Source organism: Molothrus aeneus, chromosome 3 (assembly GCF_037042795.1).
Source record: "Molothrus aeneus isolate 106 chromosome 3, BPBGC_Maene_1.0, whole genome shotgun sequence".
NCBI classification, from domain to species: Eukaryota; Metazoa; Chordata; class Aves; order Passeriformes; family Icteridae; genus Molothrus; species Molothrus aeneus.
In genome coordinates, this window is record NC_089648.1 from 32,584,775 (window position 1) to 32,600,045 (window position 15,271).

General features: G+C 38.3%; 1 protein-coding gene across 1 annotated transcript in view; it reads left to right on the forward strand.

The window, feature by feature from the left end:
• The first annotated feature begins 292 nt into the window (after positions 1 to 292).
• Positions 293 to 15,271, forward strand: part of PRKD3 (protein kinase D3) — a 40,064-nt gene continuing 25,085 nt past the window's right edge. Inside the window, exons 1-4 of the mRNA XM_066546634.1 lie at positions 293 to 817; positions 10,422 to 10,560; positions 12,209 to 12,340; positions 13,024 to 13,181. Of these exons, the coding sequence (XP_066402731.1) occupies positions 527 to 817; positions 10,422 to 10,560; positions 12,209 to 12,340; positions 13,024 to 13,181 (720 nt within the window). The 5' untranslated portion in view covers positions 293 to 526. The remainder of the gene's footprint in view (positions 818 to 10,421; positions 10,561 to 12,208; positions 12,341 to 13,023; positions 13,182 to 15,271) is intronic.

The window sequence follows — 15,271 nt, forward strand, 5'->3', positions numbered from 1 at the left end:
CGTGGACTTGTGGTGTTACTCAAGGATACACTTTTTTTTTCATTGTGAAAGGCTATCTGCATGAAGATGAGTCTTCATTTGAGATATGATCTGTGTAACTAGGTGAACAAGGATCCTTTTAATGAATTATCAACATCCATTTCAATCTGCTTCTCCAGCTTTTGTTTTTTAATAAAAAATGAAGGACAAGTATAAAACAGAAGAGCTGATGTGTTTCTGTGAGGCCTTTATGTAATCCTCTGTGTCTGGATGTGGTGCTAAAGGACAAGCAATCTGCTTTTGATCAGCTGATTGTAACTGCAGAAAGAGAACCTTTAATTTAAAGTAACTTGCAGCTGTAATTATTTTACTCTTTGGCTTGCACCAAATGAAAGGGAAATTTAAGTTTTACTGGTCAGGAGCATTTTACTGAACTAAGAAAGGGAAACTTACATTATCCTTGTTTTCATTTCAAACCAAGAACCAATAGCATATTTCACTTAGAATTTGACTACTAGGGAGATCTCGGCAGAGTAAAGCAAGTCAGATGTCAGCAAACGACTCTTCTCCCCCATCCTTACAGAAGTTTTCCCCACCTACGTGTCATGCTGCTGCACCACAGACCCCAACTTTGTCTTCAAGTCCCCAGTCGGGGCTCTCCAGTCGACTCTCCAATGGCAGTTTCAGTACCCAGAGCCTCACCAACTCCCGAGGCTCTATGCATGGGATCTCCTTCCTTCTGCAGATTGGTCTCACTCGGGAGACTGTCACCATTGAAGCTCAGGACCTGTCCCTCTCTGCTGTTAAAGACCTCGTGTGCTCAATAGTTTACCAGAAGGTAGGGTACAATGCTACTGTGTTCTGCTGATGGCAACAGTTGTTTGCTAACAGGCTGTATAGTAAGAGCAACTGAGATATGCCAAGAGTTTAGTATGGTGACAAAGATCTATGCTAGGTATTTGCAATTATGCAGAAATAAATGTTGGTAGGTCTCAAGGGAGAAGCTTTTAATTCAATAGGAGTAAACCCTCCTCTTACTTTCTCACTTGTGAAATCTAGTAAAAGAACATGTAATTCTAAATTTCCTGCATAAATGACTTCTCACAGTATGGGCAGTTTTTTCCTTTTAACAATTGCCACTGATACCTTAGATTTTTACTAGCTTATGCTTACTGCTGTTGAAGAGTATTCTTGGATCTGTATAGCCAGCTGCTGTGACAGGATCAGTTGTGGCTACAGACTTGATACTTGCTGTTCTTTTTGTTTCTAGTTAATAACTAAATATCCCACCCAACCGCTAATAATATTCTGGTATTGTTTTTCTGTATACCAAATACATGTGTTACTTCTATATGTCAATATATTTCTGTTAGGAGAGGGTTGACTGAGAAATAAAAGAACCTTGGCACACTTTACATTGTGTCTTGGCTACCCTGTTGCAAATGCTGTCTATTTAGGAAGGAAGTAACACTGATCATGCTGGTTTTGCATCCAAATTTTATCTTTGTCTTTAGGTTAGGAAGGTTAGATCCTAGGAAGCAGCCTGAATAAAAGTTAGCAATATTTCATAAAGTAAGAAATAATTGCTGTTTTCCATCAAGGTCAGGGAATTATCTCCATGTCTTTCATTGTTGTGATAGTGGTTATATTTATCATTGGTTAGTTTTATTATATAATACTTTTTCACCTAATAGCCTGAAAAAACATAAGGGCATTATATGTTATTTGTATATGCTTGTGTATCTTTTTCCCCCATCTCATAACTTACTGCATATTTTTCATATATTTCATATCTTTTGTATTTTTACAAACTAGTTGTCAAACAAGCCAATTTCATAATAACTTCCAAAATATAATTCAGCATCTTAGTTCCTTTCTGAAGAGATGAGTTATTTGGGTCAACTTTTTTTTTTCCTGTACCATGCATGTTAGGTGTATGCATGGTACCTTTATGCAGCCATTTTAGGGGCTGCTTTTTCTTTCTACATCCTTCTCTTTACATCTGCATATTTCCTGTCTTTTATCTTAAAGAAAGATGAAAACAAGTACATTCATGCTTATTTTTCTTTTTTTCTTTCTGTTTTTTCAGCAGGCTCAGCTAAAATTTTAACATGAGGTCTTCTTATAGCTCAAAGTTCTTACATGCTAAGCCTAATCTACTGCAAAACTGATGAGGATTTCATGATCAGTTTTCCTTTTTGTCTGGCTTTGCTGCAGTTTCTGCTCTCCTGCAGCTGAATCTACCAGAAAGTGACTGCTCAGTGAAAGCATGTTGCAGGCAACAAACTGATCAGGAAACAACCTCACGTGTGGTGGATTTGTCTTTCATAAGTAGTTTTGCAGCTAGTGCCCGAGTGGCAGTATTCTCCCTGTACTCTATGTGACAGTAGTATGTCCTGCCTTGACTTTTTTTCTCTTAGATCTGGTGACTGTTCAATGTTCTTGGATTAGCGGATACCTAATGTGAAAATTGCAAACTGCATTCTTGTCGCTAATTGTGCGAATGGTTGCTGCTTTTTTCCAGTTAAAGGCTTTGAAGCTGCTGGGTATGCTGTTGAGATTCAACAGTGTTAAAGCTTCCCTTTCCTCTGGTATTCCACAGCTTGCTTAAAGTGTTTTGTCCTGACTGCAGGGTACTGTGTGGTTTGTTGTTGTGATAGTTCTGTACTTAACAGTATCTACTTACTGTGGCATTTCTTTAATGAATTAGGAGAAATACCTTTTCTTTTTTTTACTTGTAATAGTAATTGATAGCTTTTCTTCTTATTTGAGTGTTATCTTTACTAGAGTTAAACACATGTTTCCTTACTTAACAGTCACATTTCAGGTTTGTATTCCTCTACTTAATCTGGAACAAAATAAAACTCTGAGGAGTCCTTCTTTGCTTACTTGGGAGCTTAAACCACCTGCCTTACTGTATTTGAGGCTACAATTACAGTATCAAAAATGTTGGTTAGGGCTCTGCTTTTCTGTGTTTCCTGCTTCAGACACTGGTGTTCAGTGTAGCTTGTTCAGGTTTTGCTGAAGGGTAATTAGAAGCAGCATCAGCAGAACTGAAACTAAAGAGACATGTGTCTGCAAAAAGAGTGAGATGAGTAATGCAAATATTTGGTGTGTCTCTTAGCTCTCATACAGATGTTCTAAACATCAGGAGATGTTTTTTCTTTTTAAGTGTTTTTCTTCAATTTTTTTCAAGTATAAAGTTAAGTTTGGGGGTTGCTGTGTTAGGGTTGTTTTGTACTGGAATGGTTAATAGAAGTCCTCGGAAAATCCAAACTTTTGACTTTATAGGGATGCTTAAAAAAATTCTTGCTTATGGTCTCCAGTACATTCATGGTCTTCTCTGTTCATTCCTTATCTAGGTTGCTCTGTATTAAAGTATCAGACATACAGTTCTCAGGGGCAGTCTGAAGAGGAACATAAGCTGGACACATATGGCTGCTGGAATAGAGGGACAGTGTTTAGAAGCAGAAAAACTTGTAGCAGGTAGACAGTGTGTGTCCTTGCACAATAGTCAGATATTGCAGAGGCAAGTTCTTAATCCTGTTCTGTGTTTGAATGCTGTCTCTTCATTCCTCACATGAAGTAGAACAAAGGGATTGCTGACTTAAAACTGGAAACTTGCATGTGGTGATGTTCCACTGCCTGCAAACTGAGAGTTATGTTGGACAGCATGCTCTAAGTGCTGTATTCTAGTTTGCCTAATTTTATTCTGCTTTGAGCTGTAAATGAAAAACATTTGATTACTGCAGCTAAAAGTGTAACTTGAGCTATTACTTGTATAGTATCAATACCTGCAAGATTTGTTGTAACTTTTTCAGTAAATTTATGAGTCTTTACTTTCATATTTCTGCAACTTCTCTATCTTTTTTGGTCCACAGACCTGTCCTTCATTGTTTTCACTTTCAGTCATACTCAGCATTCTCCTTCTCTGTATATATTTCCTCAGATGGCTTTGTTATATTTTGCTCTGAAACAGACCAACTGCTCCCCTACCTTAGAATGTTTCCCTGAAATTCTCATGATCCTTTAACTGTTGCATTCTTTTTGATTGAGTACTGATACTTTACCTATGTAATCTGTTTCTTACTCTTCCTGCCTAGTTTTTCTAGAACAGTTTTTTTCATTGAACCCACCCAAAGTCACCATTTAGCAAAATCAAAGGGGTATTTCTTATGTCTTGCTGATTACATTCCGCTTCTGTATTTTCATTGCATTACAAGGATCATATTGCAACCCATCCATATTCCAGATGGATTTCTACAACTCCTGCAATAACAACTTGAGTGTAATAAATAAGTAACATAATTACAACCAGTGTTCTGGGTTTTTCTCCAGGTTAAGCTTGTGATAGTTCATGGTGTTTGTTTTTGAAAGGCTCAAAAATGAATGCAAATCATCTCTTCTGTTCAGATGTGCTCAAATCTATTTTCCTCCTACTGCTCTGCCTTCTTGACTTGTCAACTCTTTTCTTCATATGAGCTAAATAATGCAGAGAATTAGCAAGAGTTGAGGCATGAGAAGCAAACATGCTTTTTTGAGAAGGTGGGAGCTGGGAGGTTACTGGTGGTACAGAGGTGTTACATGGGGGGCAGATTAGCATTTCCAACATGGTGATAGTTTTTATGCTGGAAAACCTAGCCAAGCAGTAGTCCAAGTATGTCTGTACTGAGGCATCTGGTGAGGGAAGGATCTCCTGCAACATGTTTGAAGCTAATCATCTGTGTGATAATGTGATTTGGCACATGATTCTAAAGAGTGGGAGTGAATAGCTGGGTAGGGATGCAGGATAATAGAATGGATGACTTCAGTGAACGGAGAGACTTTCCAATGGTGTTTTGGACCATTAGACTTTGGAATTAACTTTCAGTGGTTTGAAGCATTTGTTTTGAGTTATGACGGGTCATGAGATATTGGACCTTGAAACAGTATCCGCCTACACTTTTCCCTAGTGAGAATTTTTGGCGACTAGTCCAGAACTTTGCAAAGTAACTCCTGGAACTTGAAGTAAAGGGATTTTTCAGTTACTGCCAAGGTAGAAAGAAGCCTCAGTTGTATTTCGCTCAGAGTACTGACTGCTGTATGTTGGTTGAGTTCTTCTGGATAAAAAAAGACAATGTAATGTACTCTCAATTAAAGCTAGCTATGCTGTAATACTTACAGTATGAGCATGCTAGATAACACCAATGATTTTTCCTCAGTGTAACTGTAATATTGCACTAGTTGTGTTATTTGTGCTAGTATCACCAAGTATTAATAATGACATATATTCTTGATATAAGTTGATGATATTGTTGTACCAGAGATTAATTTTGGCACAGTCTAGTGCATATGTAGACTTCCCACAAGTGATTTCCTGTCACTAGATGCTCTTTTGGAACTGTTAAAACTGGGAACAGTCATGTTTTTGCTTTTAGGAAACTTAGTAATACTGGGATTAGCAGTTTATATGTTCTGAGTAACTGTGCAGATACATTAGGCTTTTATGCAGGAAAGTAATGGCTGTATAATCCCATAAGATAAAACAGGCTTTAAAAAATTCTGCTTTGAGTTTTGTTTTCAAGTTTACATTATGAGCTCTTAACACTTCAAAGGAAGTGGGTAATGTTCTTCCTTAACAGCTTCGTGTAACTGAGCATAAAGAAAGCTATAAAAGCTGTACTTTGCTGCAGTACAAGAGAGAAGAATTTCATAGTGTACAACTTGAATGTAGTTCAACTGTTGAACATAGTTTAAGCTTTGCGTAAAAATTCTGTTAAAAGATCCCACTTGAAATGAAACCTCTGTTAATCGATGAGGTTATCCTTGGCCAGCAGTCTGCACAGAGCCTTCTGGCCAAGGTGCTAGCAAGGAATGCTGCATTCCCGAATGGACTGGGGAGCGGAAGAGAGAGCAGGGCGCCGCATGCCTGGAAGGAGCCAAGCTGCTTGGTCGGAGTTGATTGCTCCCTGCATCCAGGCCCGGCCAAGTGCCTTAGACAGGGCTCTGCTGGGCCACCTGCAGCTCATCACAGCCGGCCATGGGGAAGGGCAGCCAGCCAGCGCTCCCATGGCTTGGGTGCACGGGGCTGCAGTGGGGGCAGAGGAGAGGAATCTGAGCCAGAGTGTGTGGAAAGGAGTGGGGAGGCAGGCATCCTCCCCGTAGGGTCTGTTCTTTTGTAACTGGGAAATTTTTTTTTGGTGGGGGTGGGGGGGAAGTGTGCAAGGAAAGAGCAGGATTAGTTAATCGAACTTGAAACATTTTGTTAGGTATGATTGAATTTGGAGGCTGCTGCAGCTCTGTCCCTATGTGCAGCTACAGACAACAAGACTGACCACGTATTCCTGATAGACACTAGCATTTGGATACAGGTGTGCAGCACATACATGTATATGCACGGATCCAAACAGATCAACAGTGTTTGTGTCTGTGAGCACTCACATGAGCACAAACAGCACCAGTGGTCCTATGCTGTATCAGTCTCTTGTGGTTCAAGATGGAGGTCTGGTAGTGGGGAAAAAATGTACAGACAAGTACCCCCTCACCCACCAGTAAAAAAATAGCAACAAAAAAACTGGGTGTCTCCAGCAGCCGGCTTCAGGCACTCTCTGCTACTTCCGTAGCAGCTGCTGGATCTTGGTCTTTACAGTTGCTGACACCTGGATGGATATTCAAGCTCTTGATTTCACTTGCTCTGATCTCTGCAGTCACTGAGATTGCAGGGTCCTCTTGCTCTGATTGCTGGCAGTCAGACCCCCCCCCATACCCACATATGGGCTCAGAATGAGAGAAAATCATTCAAGAAAACAGATAGAAACTGAATTTAATGAGAATAGAGGACGGGTGGTGGTGCTGATGATGCACAGGGCATGATCAGACAATTGTTCTGACCAACCCCTGTTTACAGGTTGACCAGCCTGTTTTATCTTCTTATCCCTTGATTTTTTTCCCACGTTTATTCCTCCCTGAATCACCTCTTTCCTTGCCTTTGTTGCCTTCTGTAAACATTCTGTAGGTATTGTACAATCCTAATTTCCCAGCATTTTACAATCTGTACCATACCACTGGACTGCAACCACTCTCAGGCCAAAAGGTGTTCTAGTGTTGACTTACCTGATCAGTGTATGTGTGGAAACCGGGTCTAAGGATGTCCTGTGAAGGCCAGGGTATCTTTTCCCTGGAGTTCTTTATTTGGGTTCCTACCTGCCCTTCTTTCTCTGTGCTCCCCTGGCTTGTGGAGATGGGCCTGGGAGGTCCTGGGCAGGGTGTTGGTGGGCTGCCCCCACCTGCATTTTTCCTCTGTGCTGCTTTGTGGATGTGCAGACAAGCACCTCACAAGCAGGACAGGTAAAGGAGCTACTGCCTGTCCCTCTTAAGGATTCAGGAAAACCTCCTAGCAACTGAAGCTCTCCATACTGATGAACAGGCTGGGTTTCTTCTCATCCTTTTAGCTTTTGGAATTATTATTTCAGAAATGGAGATCAGGCATGCACAATGCCTAGAAAAATGTGTCCTGGTGTAGTCTTGTCACATGCTATAGAAACTCTATGCAGAGGCTGTGTTTAGTGAGAGAATTCTTGTACTCCATACTAGTATAGATTATTCATTCCCTTGATGGTCGTGAGTTTGTGATTCTGCATCATAGTCTAGAAGCCACTGATAAAGCTCCAGTTTGGAAGTGGAAGAAATACCTTTTAAGGAGGTTAAATGTTAGTTACAAAACCAGGGAATCTTTCACATTCACTTTTATGTGTATGTATATTTATTTTGGAAGAAAAGGGCAGTAAAGCATATCATGTCAATAAGAAAAGCATTCATGATACAAAGTTTAAAAAGTCAATTTAATTAATGGAGAACCAAATGAGGGTGTTGATATCAACAGTTCTAACAATCTGTAATGGATGATTTTGCCTTTTTTCCTAATATTTCTACTCCATAGAAATTAATATTTCCTTTGGAATTTATTTGAAAAGCAAAATCTTAGTTATAGGTATTATAATGTTATTTACAAACTTTGGATTAATGTTGATGCTGCTTTCTAAGGGATATAATGTCTCATATTTTTAATTATTAAACTTGCTGTCACAAAGAGGACTTCAGTGTTCATTTGTAACTTTAGTTTATTTTGCCAGCTAATGCTTTTTAGTAATGAAACTTAGTGTAGTATGTTTAAAACATTTTAATAAATCCAAGATTTGTACATGAGAATGAGTAAATGGCACATAGGCAGAATATATTTTGTCATAGCAATTAAGATAAGTGCTGCTTAGCAGGTGATTATGTGACCTCTGGTTACTGAGGTGGGGGATTATGTGTAGGGATGTTCTGGCAGCTGCATGACAGGGTTATGGTCTTAAAGAGTGAAAAAAAATTAAAGAGAAAGACATATCTTTATCAAAAGAAGGAGACTGAAACCTGTGAAATATCTTAGAGGCTTCCTTAAAATCTGTGGTTCGTAGGTGGTTCTGTGAACTTAATATGAAGAGACAATAGCTCACGTGATTCCCTGAGTCATGAGTTGTCCCTCCTGGCAGCTGAAATTAATATTGGTGTTACTAAAAAGTGTCACGTGTATCTGCAGGCAGATATATACTCTGGTAATGTTGATTTTATATCCCTTTTGTTAGAATTAGTTCTTCAGTAATATTATGCAATTAACAGATGTTAACAGTGTATCAAGGAACAAACCTCACAGCACTTATTTTAATAATGTTAATATATCTTGTTTTCTGTCAATCAAGGCACAGTGGGATTTTGGGTTAGAGCTTAAAGTAAGTTGATGATGTGGTTTCAGTTATGAAGAAATGTCAGTTCCCTTGGAAGAATTACTAGTGCCTGTATCTTTGTGTGTTCGGAATATAAAGTCAAGTCCTGTGCGTACTTGCAGAGATACTGATATACATAGTTGGGCAGCACAGCTAATTCTTGCTTTGTATTTTCTTTCCTATTACAAATGATCTTTGGGCAATTGGAAAATGTAATTTTTAGTATATTCTTGGATATTTGCTATTTTACATAGGAAGCCTGAGAGCGAGTTGAGAGACAGAGGAAGCAGCTGGCTGCTTTGGCATCGGCCCAGTAAATCAGTTTCTTCTTGCCGTGGACTGAATACCTCTGTGTCAGTATAAATTTGTCAGCTCTGTCTTTTGCTTTTGCAAGGGTTAAATTGTACAAATTCTGTCTCTCTTAGTGACTGTCCAAGGTAGATAGCATGCTTTATGGAGCATGGACTTTTTCAGTGTTATGTGTCGTGTAATTATGTAGTGCATACACACCAAAACAGAGAAGACCAACTTAGGATTTCAGATAAAATTGCTGCTGTAAAGAAGACGTTATTTTTTCTCTGAATAAGAAGAAAGTGTGAAAACAACGGGCACAATAGATATGATACCTTCATTATGTACTTGATTTGGTAGAACAAATCTTAGTTAATTACAATTAATATACTGCAAGCTTCATGGAGTTTAGATACTATTGAATGTGCAACATGTAAATTACTAACTTATTACCTCATTAATTAAAAGTTTCTTCTGAGCTTTTCCATTTTTTTTCCCACACTTTTCCTGTTTTGATCTGCATGTGTGTTCCCACCTCAAGTTTGAATTCTGGTTTAAACCAAAAGGTCAGAGGAGCTGCTTGAATGCTGCTCATTCCTCTCCAGGGTCTGTTCCTGCTCTTTTCCCCCATGAACTGTTTACTTTTAAGCTTTTCATTTCAACAAGTTTTCATTTTAAGAAGTTTTACTCATACTTGACAGTGTTTTGAAGAGAAAGCTTTCAATGAGTCAGGAAAATACAGAGTGAGAAAGCTTTTTTCAGTGATGTATCATGGAAAAGTGGCATGTTATTTAGTGTATCTGTTTCCTGTATGGATTTTTTTCCTGTCCTTGTGAGGATTTGAGTTTTTCTTTTCATAGAATCACCGAAAATGGGTAATGTTGGAAGGGATCACTGGAGGTCATAGAGTCCAACTTGCCCGCTGAAGCAGTGTCCTCTGGAGCATTTTACTCAGGATTTCTCATATCTGTTGATATAAACTGTTGTAGAACAATGGTATGGAGCTTCTTAACTGGCTTGCTGCTCAAGAAAAGTGCAGCAGGTGCTGCTGGAGTGTCTTGAGCTAAATACCTGCCTGACCAGAATACCTGTGAAATAAGGGTTACAGGTGGTGGTATCCAAGTTAAAAGCCTGCATTGGCTTTTATATGCCAGACTGATTACGCTGGTCTGAGAGATTACAAACCCAAATAAACAAAAACTTTAACACTTCTTTTTTCAGATTAAAAAAGAAAAGAAAAAAAAATAGAAATTTTCAAAAAATGCTTTATTTCCTCAAAAATAAGCAGATTTATTTTGTTGTCATGAAACATTTACAACTCTTGAGTTCTGTAGCTGTTATTAAAAACATTGATGTGTAGGATTATCAAAGAGCATGTATTAATTTAGAGTTTGATTTCTGTTGCAGTTCCCAGAGTGTGGTTTCTTTGGCATGTATGACAAAATTCTCCTGTTCCGCCATGACCTGAACTCAGATAATATTTTGCAACGAATTACATCAGCAGAAGAGATACATGAGGGAGATCTTGTTGAGGTTGTACTCTCTGGTAGGTATTATTGTAACAGTGGAACAACTCTTTGTTCAGTAGATTAAAAGAAAGTAGGACTTCATGGAGCATTATTTTCATGTCTGCCTTGAGCTTTTTCACTTTGGGCAATATACTTTGGGGTAGAGGTTTCTAAGAAAGTCCAAGTGTCACTGATGCTTCAGCACTCAGTTTTGTTATTTTTTCATTGTTCTGTTTTAATCTTCTTCAGGTTTATTATTAAAAATAAATCTGAATTATACAAATGAGAATTTATAAGTATAATAATACCAGTTTTTAATTTTTGTGATTGTTTTAGGTGAAATGCAGGTAGGATTCAGAATTTGTTCTTCCAAGTTGTGGGTTTTCTTTTGCTTATATCTGTCTTTTTGTTCTGTAGTTTTTGCTATTGACGGCTTATGCTGTCATAAGACTTCATATAAATGTTGTTGCTGAATCATACCTATAAAAACAGACTCTTACAGGTTATTGTAGTTCTTAAAAATGGTTTCTTTGAACAATATTGTCCTTAGAGTGGTGGTTATTAACCAATAATGAGGACAAAATAACCCCAGCCCTGGTTGTCATTGTATGTGTTTGATCAATACTTCATCAAATTCAATCAAAAGCCAGCTGTAGTTAAACTACAAATAAAAGCTGGACTAGTGTTGAGCAGTTTTTCAAGTCTTTGAGGATAAAGTGACAAACTGAGACTATATATTAGAAGGAGAGACCTCTTGACTGTCATGAGCTTAGATTTGTAAGCTTGGTCAATAAAGTATGAATTTGATAGCTGTAAGTAAGGCTGAGTCCTTGGCCGCATTTCAGGGCATGTCTAAAATGTTCAGTAATTGATCATCTTATTTTGAACTTTTCATTGCTTCTGATGAATAGCATTTTTGGAAAATTTGTTGTGTGACTCTTGGCAATCTCTGACAGTTTCCTTACAGACAGACAGACCACCTGAAACTGAGGCATTTTGAAGACATGTAAATCTCTTTCAGTAGGATTTTAAAAATAAGAATCTGAATAGGGAGTGTTAGTACGTATCTGATCAAAAAACAGTAGCCATCAGGACAAGACAATCTTGATGTAAAATACCTTTTTTTTTTGTTTCTTTCCCTCAAAGATACAGAACAAAAGAAATTGAAATATATCTACACTTATTTAAGGAAAATAATATTTCGGTGTTCTGTGAAAACTTTATCCACAGTTCTTTTTTGATACACTGAGTTTAATCTAATAAGCTTTTACTGCAGAAGTCCTTTAGAAGATAAAAATCTATTTTTAGAACTGTCTTTTTTTGAAAATTTTGTAGGTTACAGAACAGCTTGAAAATTAAGTTGTTCTTTAAAACATTTACTGTTGCTTTTAGCAAAGCTTGTTGTACCTGCCTTCAACTTAGTGAGGCTTTCAACAGAGTGATTCATACTGTTGATTAGTTGGGACCATTAACCTACAGAGTTCAGTGGATAGTTTTCCTCAATGAGAATGTTTATTGAGAACTATGTAGTCTCCTAAATGCATATTTAAATGACATACAGCAAAATGCTGATTTCTAAATATCTTGTAAGCATTCTTTAAATTAGCCATTTTTAAAGCATGTTATTTCCATAAATCCTTGTTGATCCTGTGGCAAGAGCTATAACTTACTGCAATTTTTTAAAAGCTTTGGCTACAGTTGAAGATTTCCAGATCCGTCCTCATGCACTTTATGTGCATTCCTACAAGGCTCCTACTTTTTGTGACTACTGCGGAGAGATGCTTTGGGGTTTGGTACGACAAGGATTAAAATGTGAGGGTAAGTCAGTCTGTGATATTTAGTGTATTTATGTGTGTGTATATCTATATGAGATGAGAAAGAAGAAGTTGTATTGTGTTTGGTATGTCAGCAAGTGATAAATACAATATTTCCTACCTGGAAGGGTTTGTGCATGGGAAAACTGAAGTTCTGATCTTGGCATTAATGCAAACTTGGGCTAATGCATGACCTTGGGCTAATGACTTAAGTGTTGTTGTTTCCCACTCTGAAAAAAATAGCTAGCTTACAACCTTGTGTTCTTTGCACAAGGAACACATAGTTTGGAGAGACTCCCAAAGGGGAATCCCTTTCCTTATGGCTTTCATCCAGCTGGCTGTGGAGCACTCTGCAGCCTGCTGTCAGGTACTAACACTGCCTTCTCACTGAATTCTTCTTGGTTCTTGTGCTTCAAAGTGAGGGAGTGATGAAAGCCTCCTGGTGCTGGGAGATCAGCTGCTTCCAAGTGTTAGACCTTGTTACTAGAACTGGGCTTACTGGAGAAAAAGCTGTTTTTGTGAATTGCATCAAGAACACTAAAATCAGAGAATTTGACACAACAGTCTATTTCTGCCTTTGCCATTCTCCTGGGTAATCTTTTTAAAACTCCTTTATCAAAATATTACTACTGGCTTTTTTACTTTGAATGTTGGGAGGTTTTTTGAATAAACAAACTCCTCTTCCAGGTTGTGGGTTAAACTACCATAAGCGATGTGCCTTCAAGATTCCCAACAACTGCAGTGGAGTGAGGAAGAGGCGCCTGTCTAACGTGTCTTTGCCAGGAGCAGGGCTTTCAGTTCCAAGACCAGCACAAGCTGAACACACATCCTCTGCCTCTGAAGAAGTATGTAATGTGAAAGAAGAAACAATTTCTAGTTTAAATTCTTTAACCTCTGGCGAGCTAGATAGTGTTTTAAGTGGCTCATGATGAGTATGTGAGAGTCAAACTTGACCATTATGATCAGTTTTAGTGAATTTTAAAATACAGTGATTCTTAGACTTTGACACTTAGTGCTTATTATTACTGTGAGAGATGCAACAGGAAATAAATTATAAGTTTTATATACAAATTTGTTATTGGCCTTTCACTCATGGTTGTATAAAATCCAGAGAACTTTGGCTTCAGAATGATAAAACATCTTGCCTTCTAGTAACACAGATTAGTTCTGTAATTATTGTTTTGGCATAGATTAGTTACTTGGCCAAAGCAGTACAAATTGTAAGCTTTAATACTGGGGAAGAGTGTTCCCGATCTGCTGTTAAGCTTTTCATGGAGTTAATCCAAAAAACCCCAAACCCTATCTAGGACGATGTATGAGATGAAAGGCTTACAGTAAAAACAGACATCCATAGTAGTTCCTTGTTGTGATGATTGCTGAGAGGTTATCAATTACATAACAAATATCAATTATCAAGTATATCCCAACTATATTGGGATCATGAGACAGGAGAGGCAAGGATTAGATCCATTTGTTTGTGCCTTAGGCTTTTCTAATAACATGTTACTTTACACTATAACTATTTTTACCACAATTTAAATTACAAATCATATAGTCTAATTCAGGAACATTACTTTTTTTTAGCTAGAGGCTATAAAAGCTTAGCCTTGAGTAATGAAAAATATTTATTTTGATGTTTATGACTACTGGTAAGATTTATTCAGTGAACATAGAATTGTAAGTATTTATCACACAATTTAACTTTATGATTTCTATGTGCATGTTTAGTACTTTTTTGATACCTCTTCATTTTACGCAATGCTTCTTCTGTTTTAATTGCTAAAGTTTTTCTTCTAACTTCATTTCAAAAATTTTTTGAGGGGGTTTATTTTCTAAATAATTTTTTAAATTTTCTAAACAGTTTTGCCTAATTTAGTAAGCTATCCAGCATGCAATACCTTGCTTCTAAAAGCTGATAGTTTGAGGTAGTGATTGCAATTTGCTTTGCCTGCCTCCAGTGCTTTCTGTTTTACCTTCTATATGGAGACTTGCTGTCTGCACCTTGTTAGGTTACTCAAAAACCGAATGTTCTGAGTGAATTTCTAGCATTTTATCTTCTGTGGAAATAAAGGTTCATCCATAACTTCCTACTTTCTGTAAGGCTTTTCCATCTGGTATTTTCATGGTTTTGTTTTACAATACCAGAATGTCCTCTTAAAGCTTTTTGGCCAGGTTGCTTTCTTGTCTGTCACTTTTGGAGCCAATACCTCCCTTACAGCCCCACTGACATTTTTTTCATCCACCAGGACCCTCAAGTCCTTCCCAACAGGGCTGACACCAATCCTCAGCCTGTGTTGATAGAGGGAGGTGACCCAACCCAGGCACAGTGCCAGCACTTGGCCTTGTTGAGCCACATAAGTTTCACATGGACCCACTTCTCGAGCTTATCCGGGTCCTGCTGGATGGCATCACATCCCTCCAGTGTGCCAGCTGGGTGACATCCACAAATGTGCTGAGGGTGCACTCACTCCCACTGTCTGTCATTGATGAAGACATTTAATAGCTCTGGTCCCAGTATCAGCCCTGTCACTGATGTCTGTCAGGACACTGAGACATTGACCACTGCCCTCTGGATGTGACCATTTAGTCAATTCCTTATTCTTCTAAAAGTCTGCCCATTGAATCCATCTCTCCACTTTAGAGTGAAGGATGTTGTGGTGACCTTTACAGAATTCCAGATAAATGACACCTATAGCCTTTTTATTGTCCACTGAGATGGAGTCACTCCATCATGGAAGGCTGCTGGCTGTCCCAAATCACTTCCTCCCTTCATGTTCTTTAGCATAGCTTCTAGAAGGATCTCTGTGATCTTCCCAGATACAGAGGGGAGGCTGAAAGGTCAGTGATTCCCAGGGCTGTCCATTCTGCCCTTTTTAAAAATGGATGCAGTTTTTGCCTTTTTCCAGTTCACCTGGCTGCTGTGACTTTTCAAAGC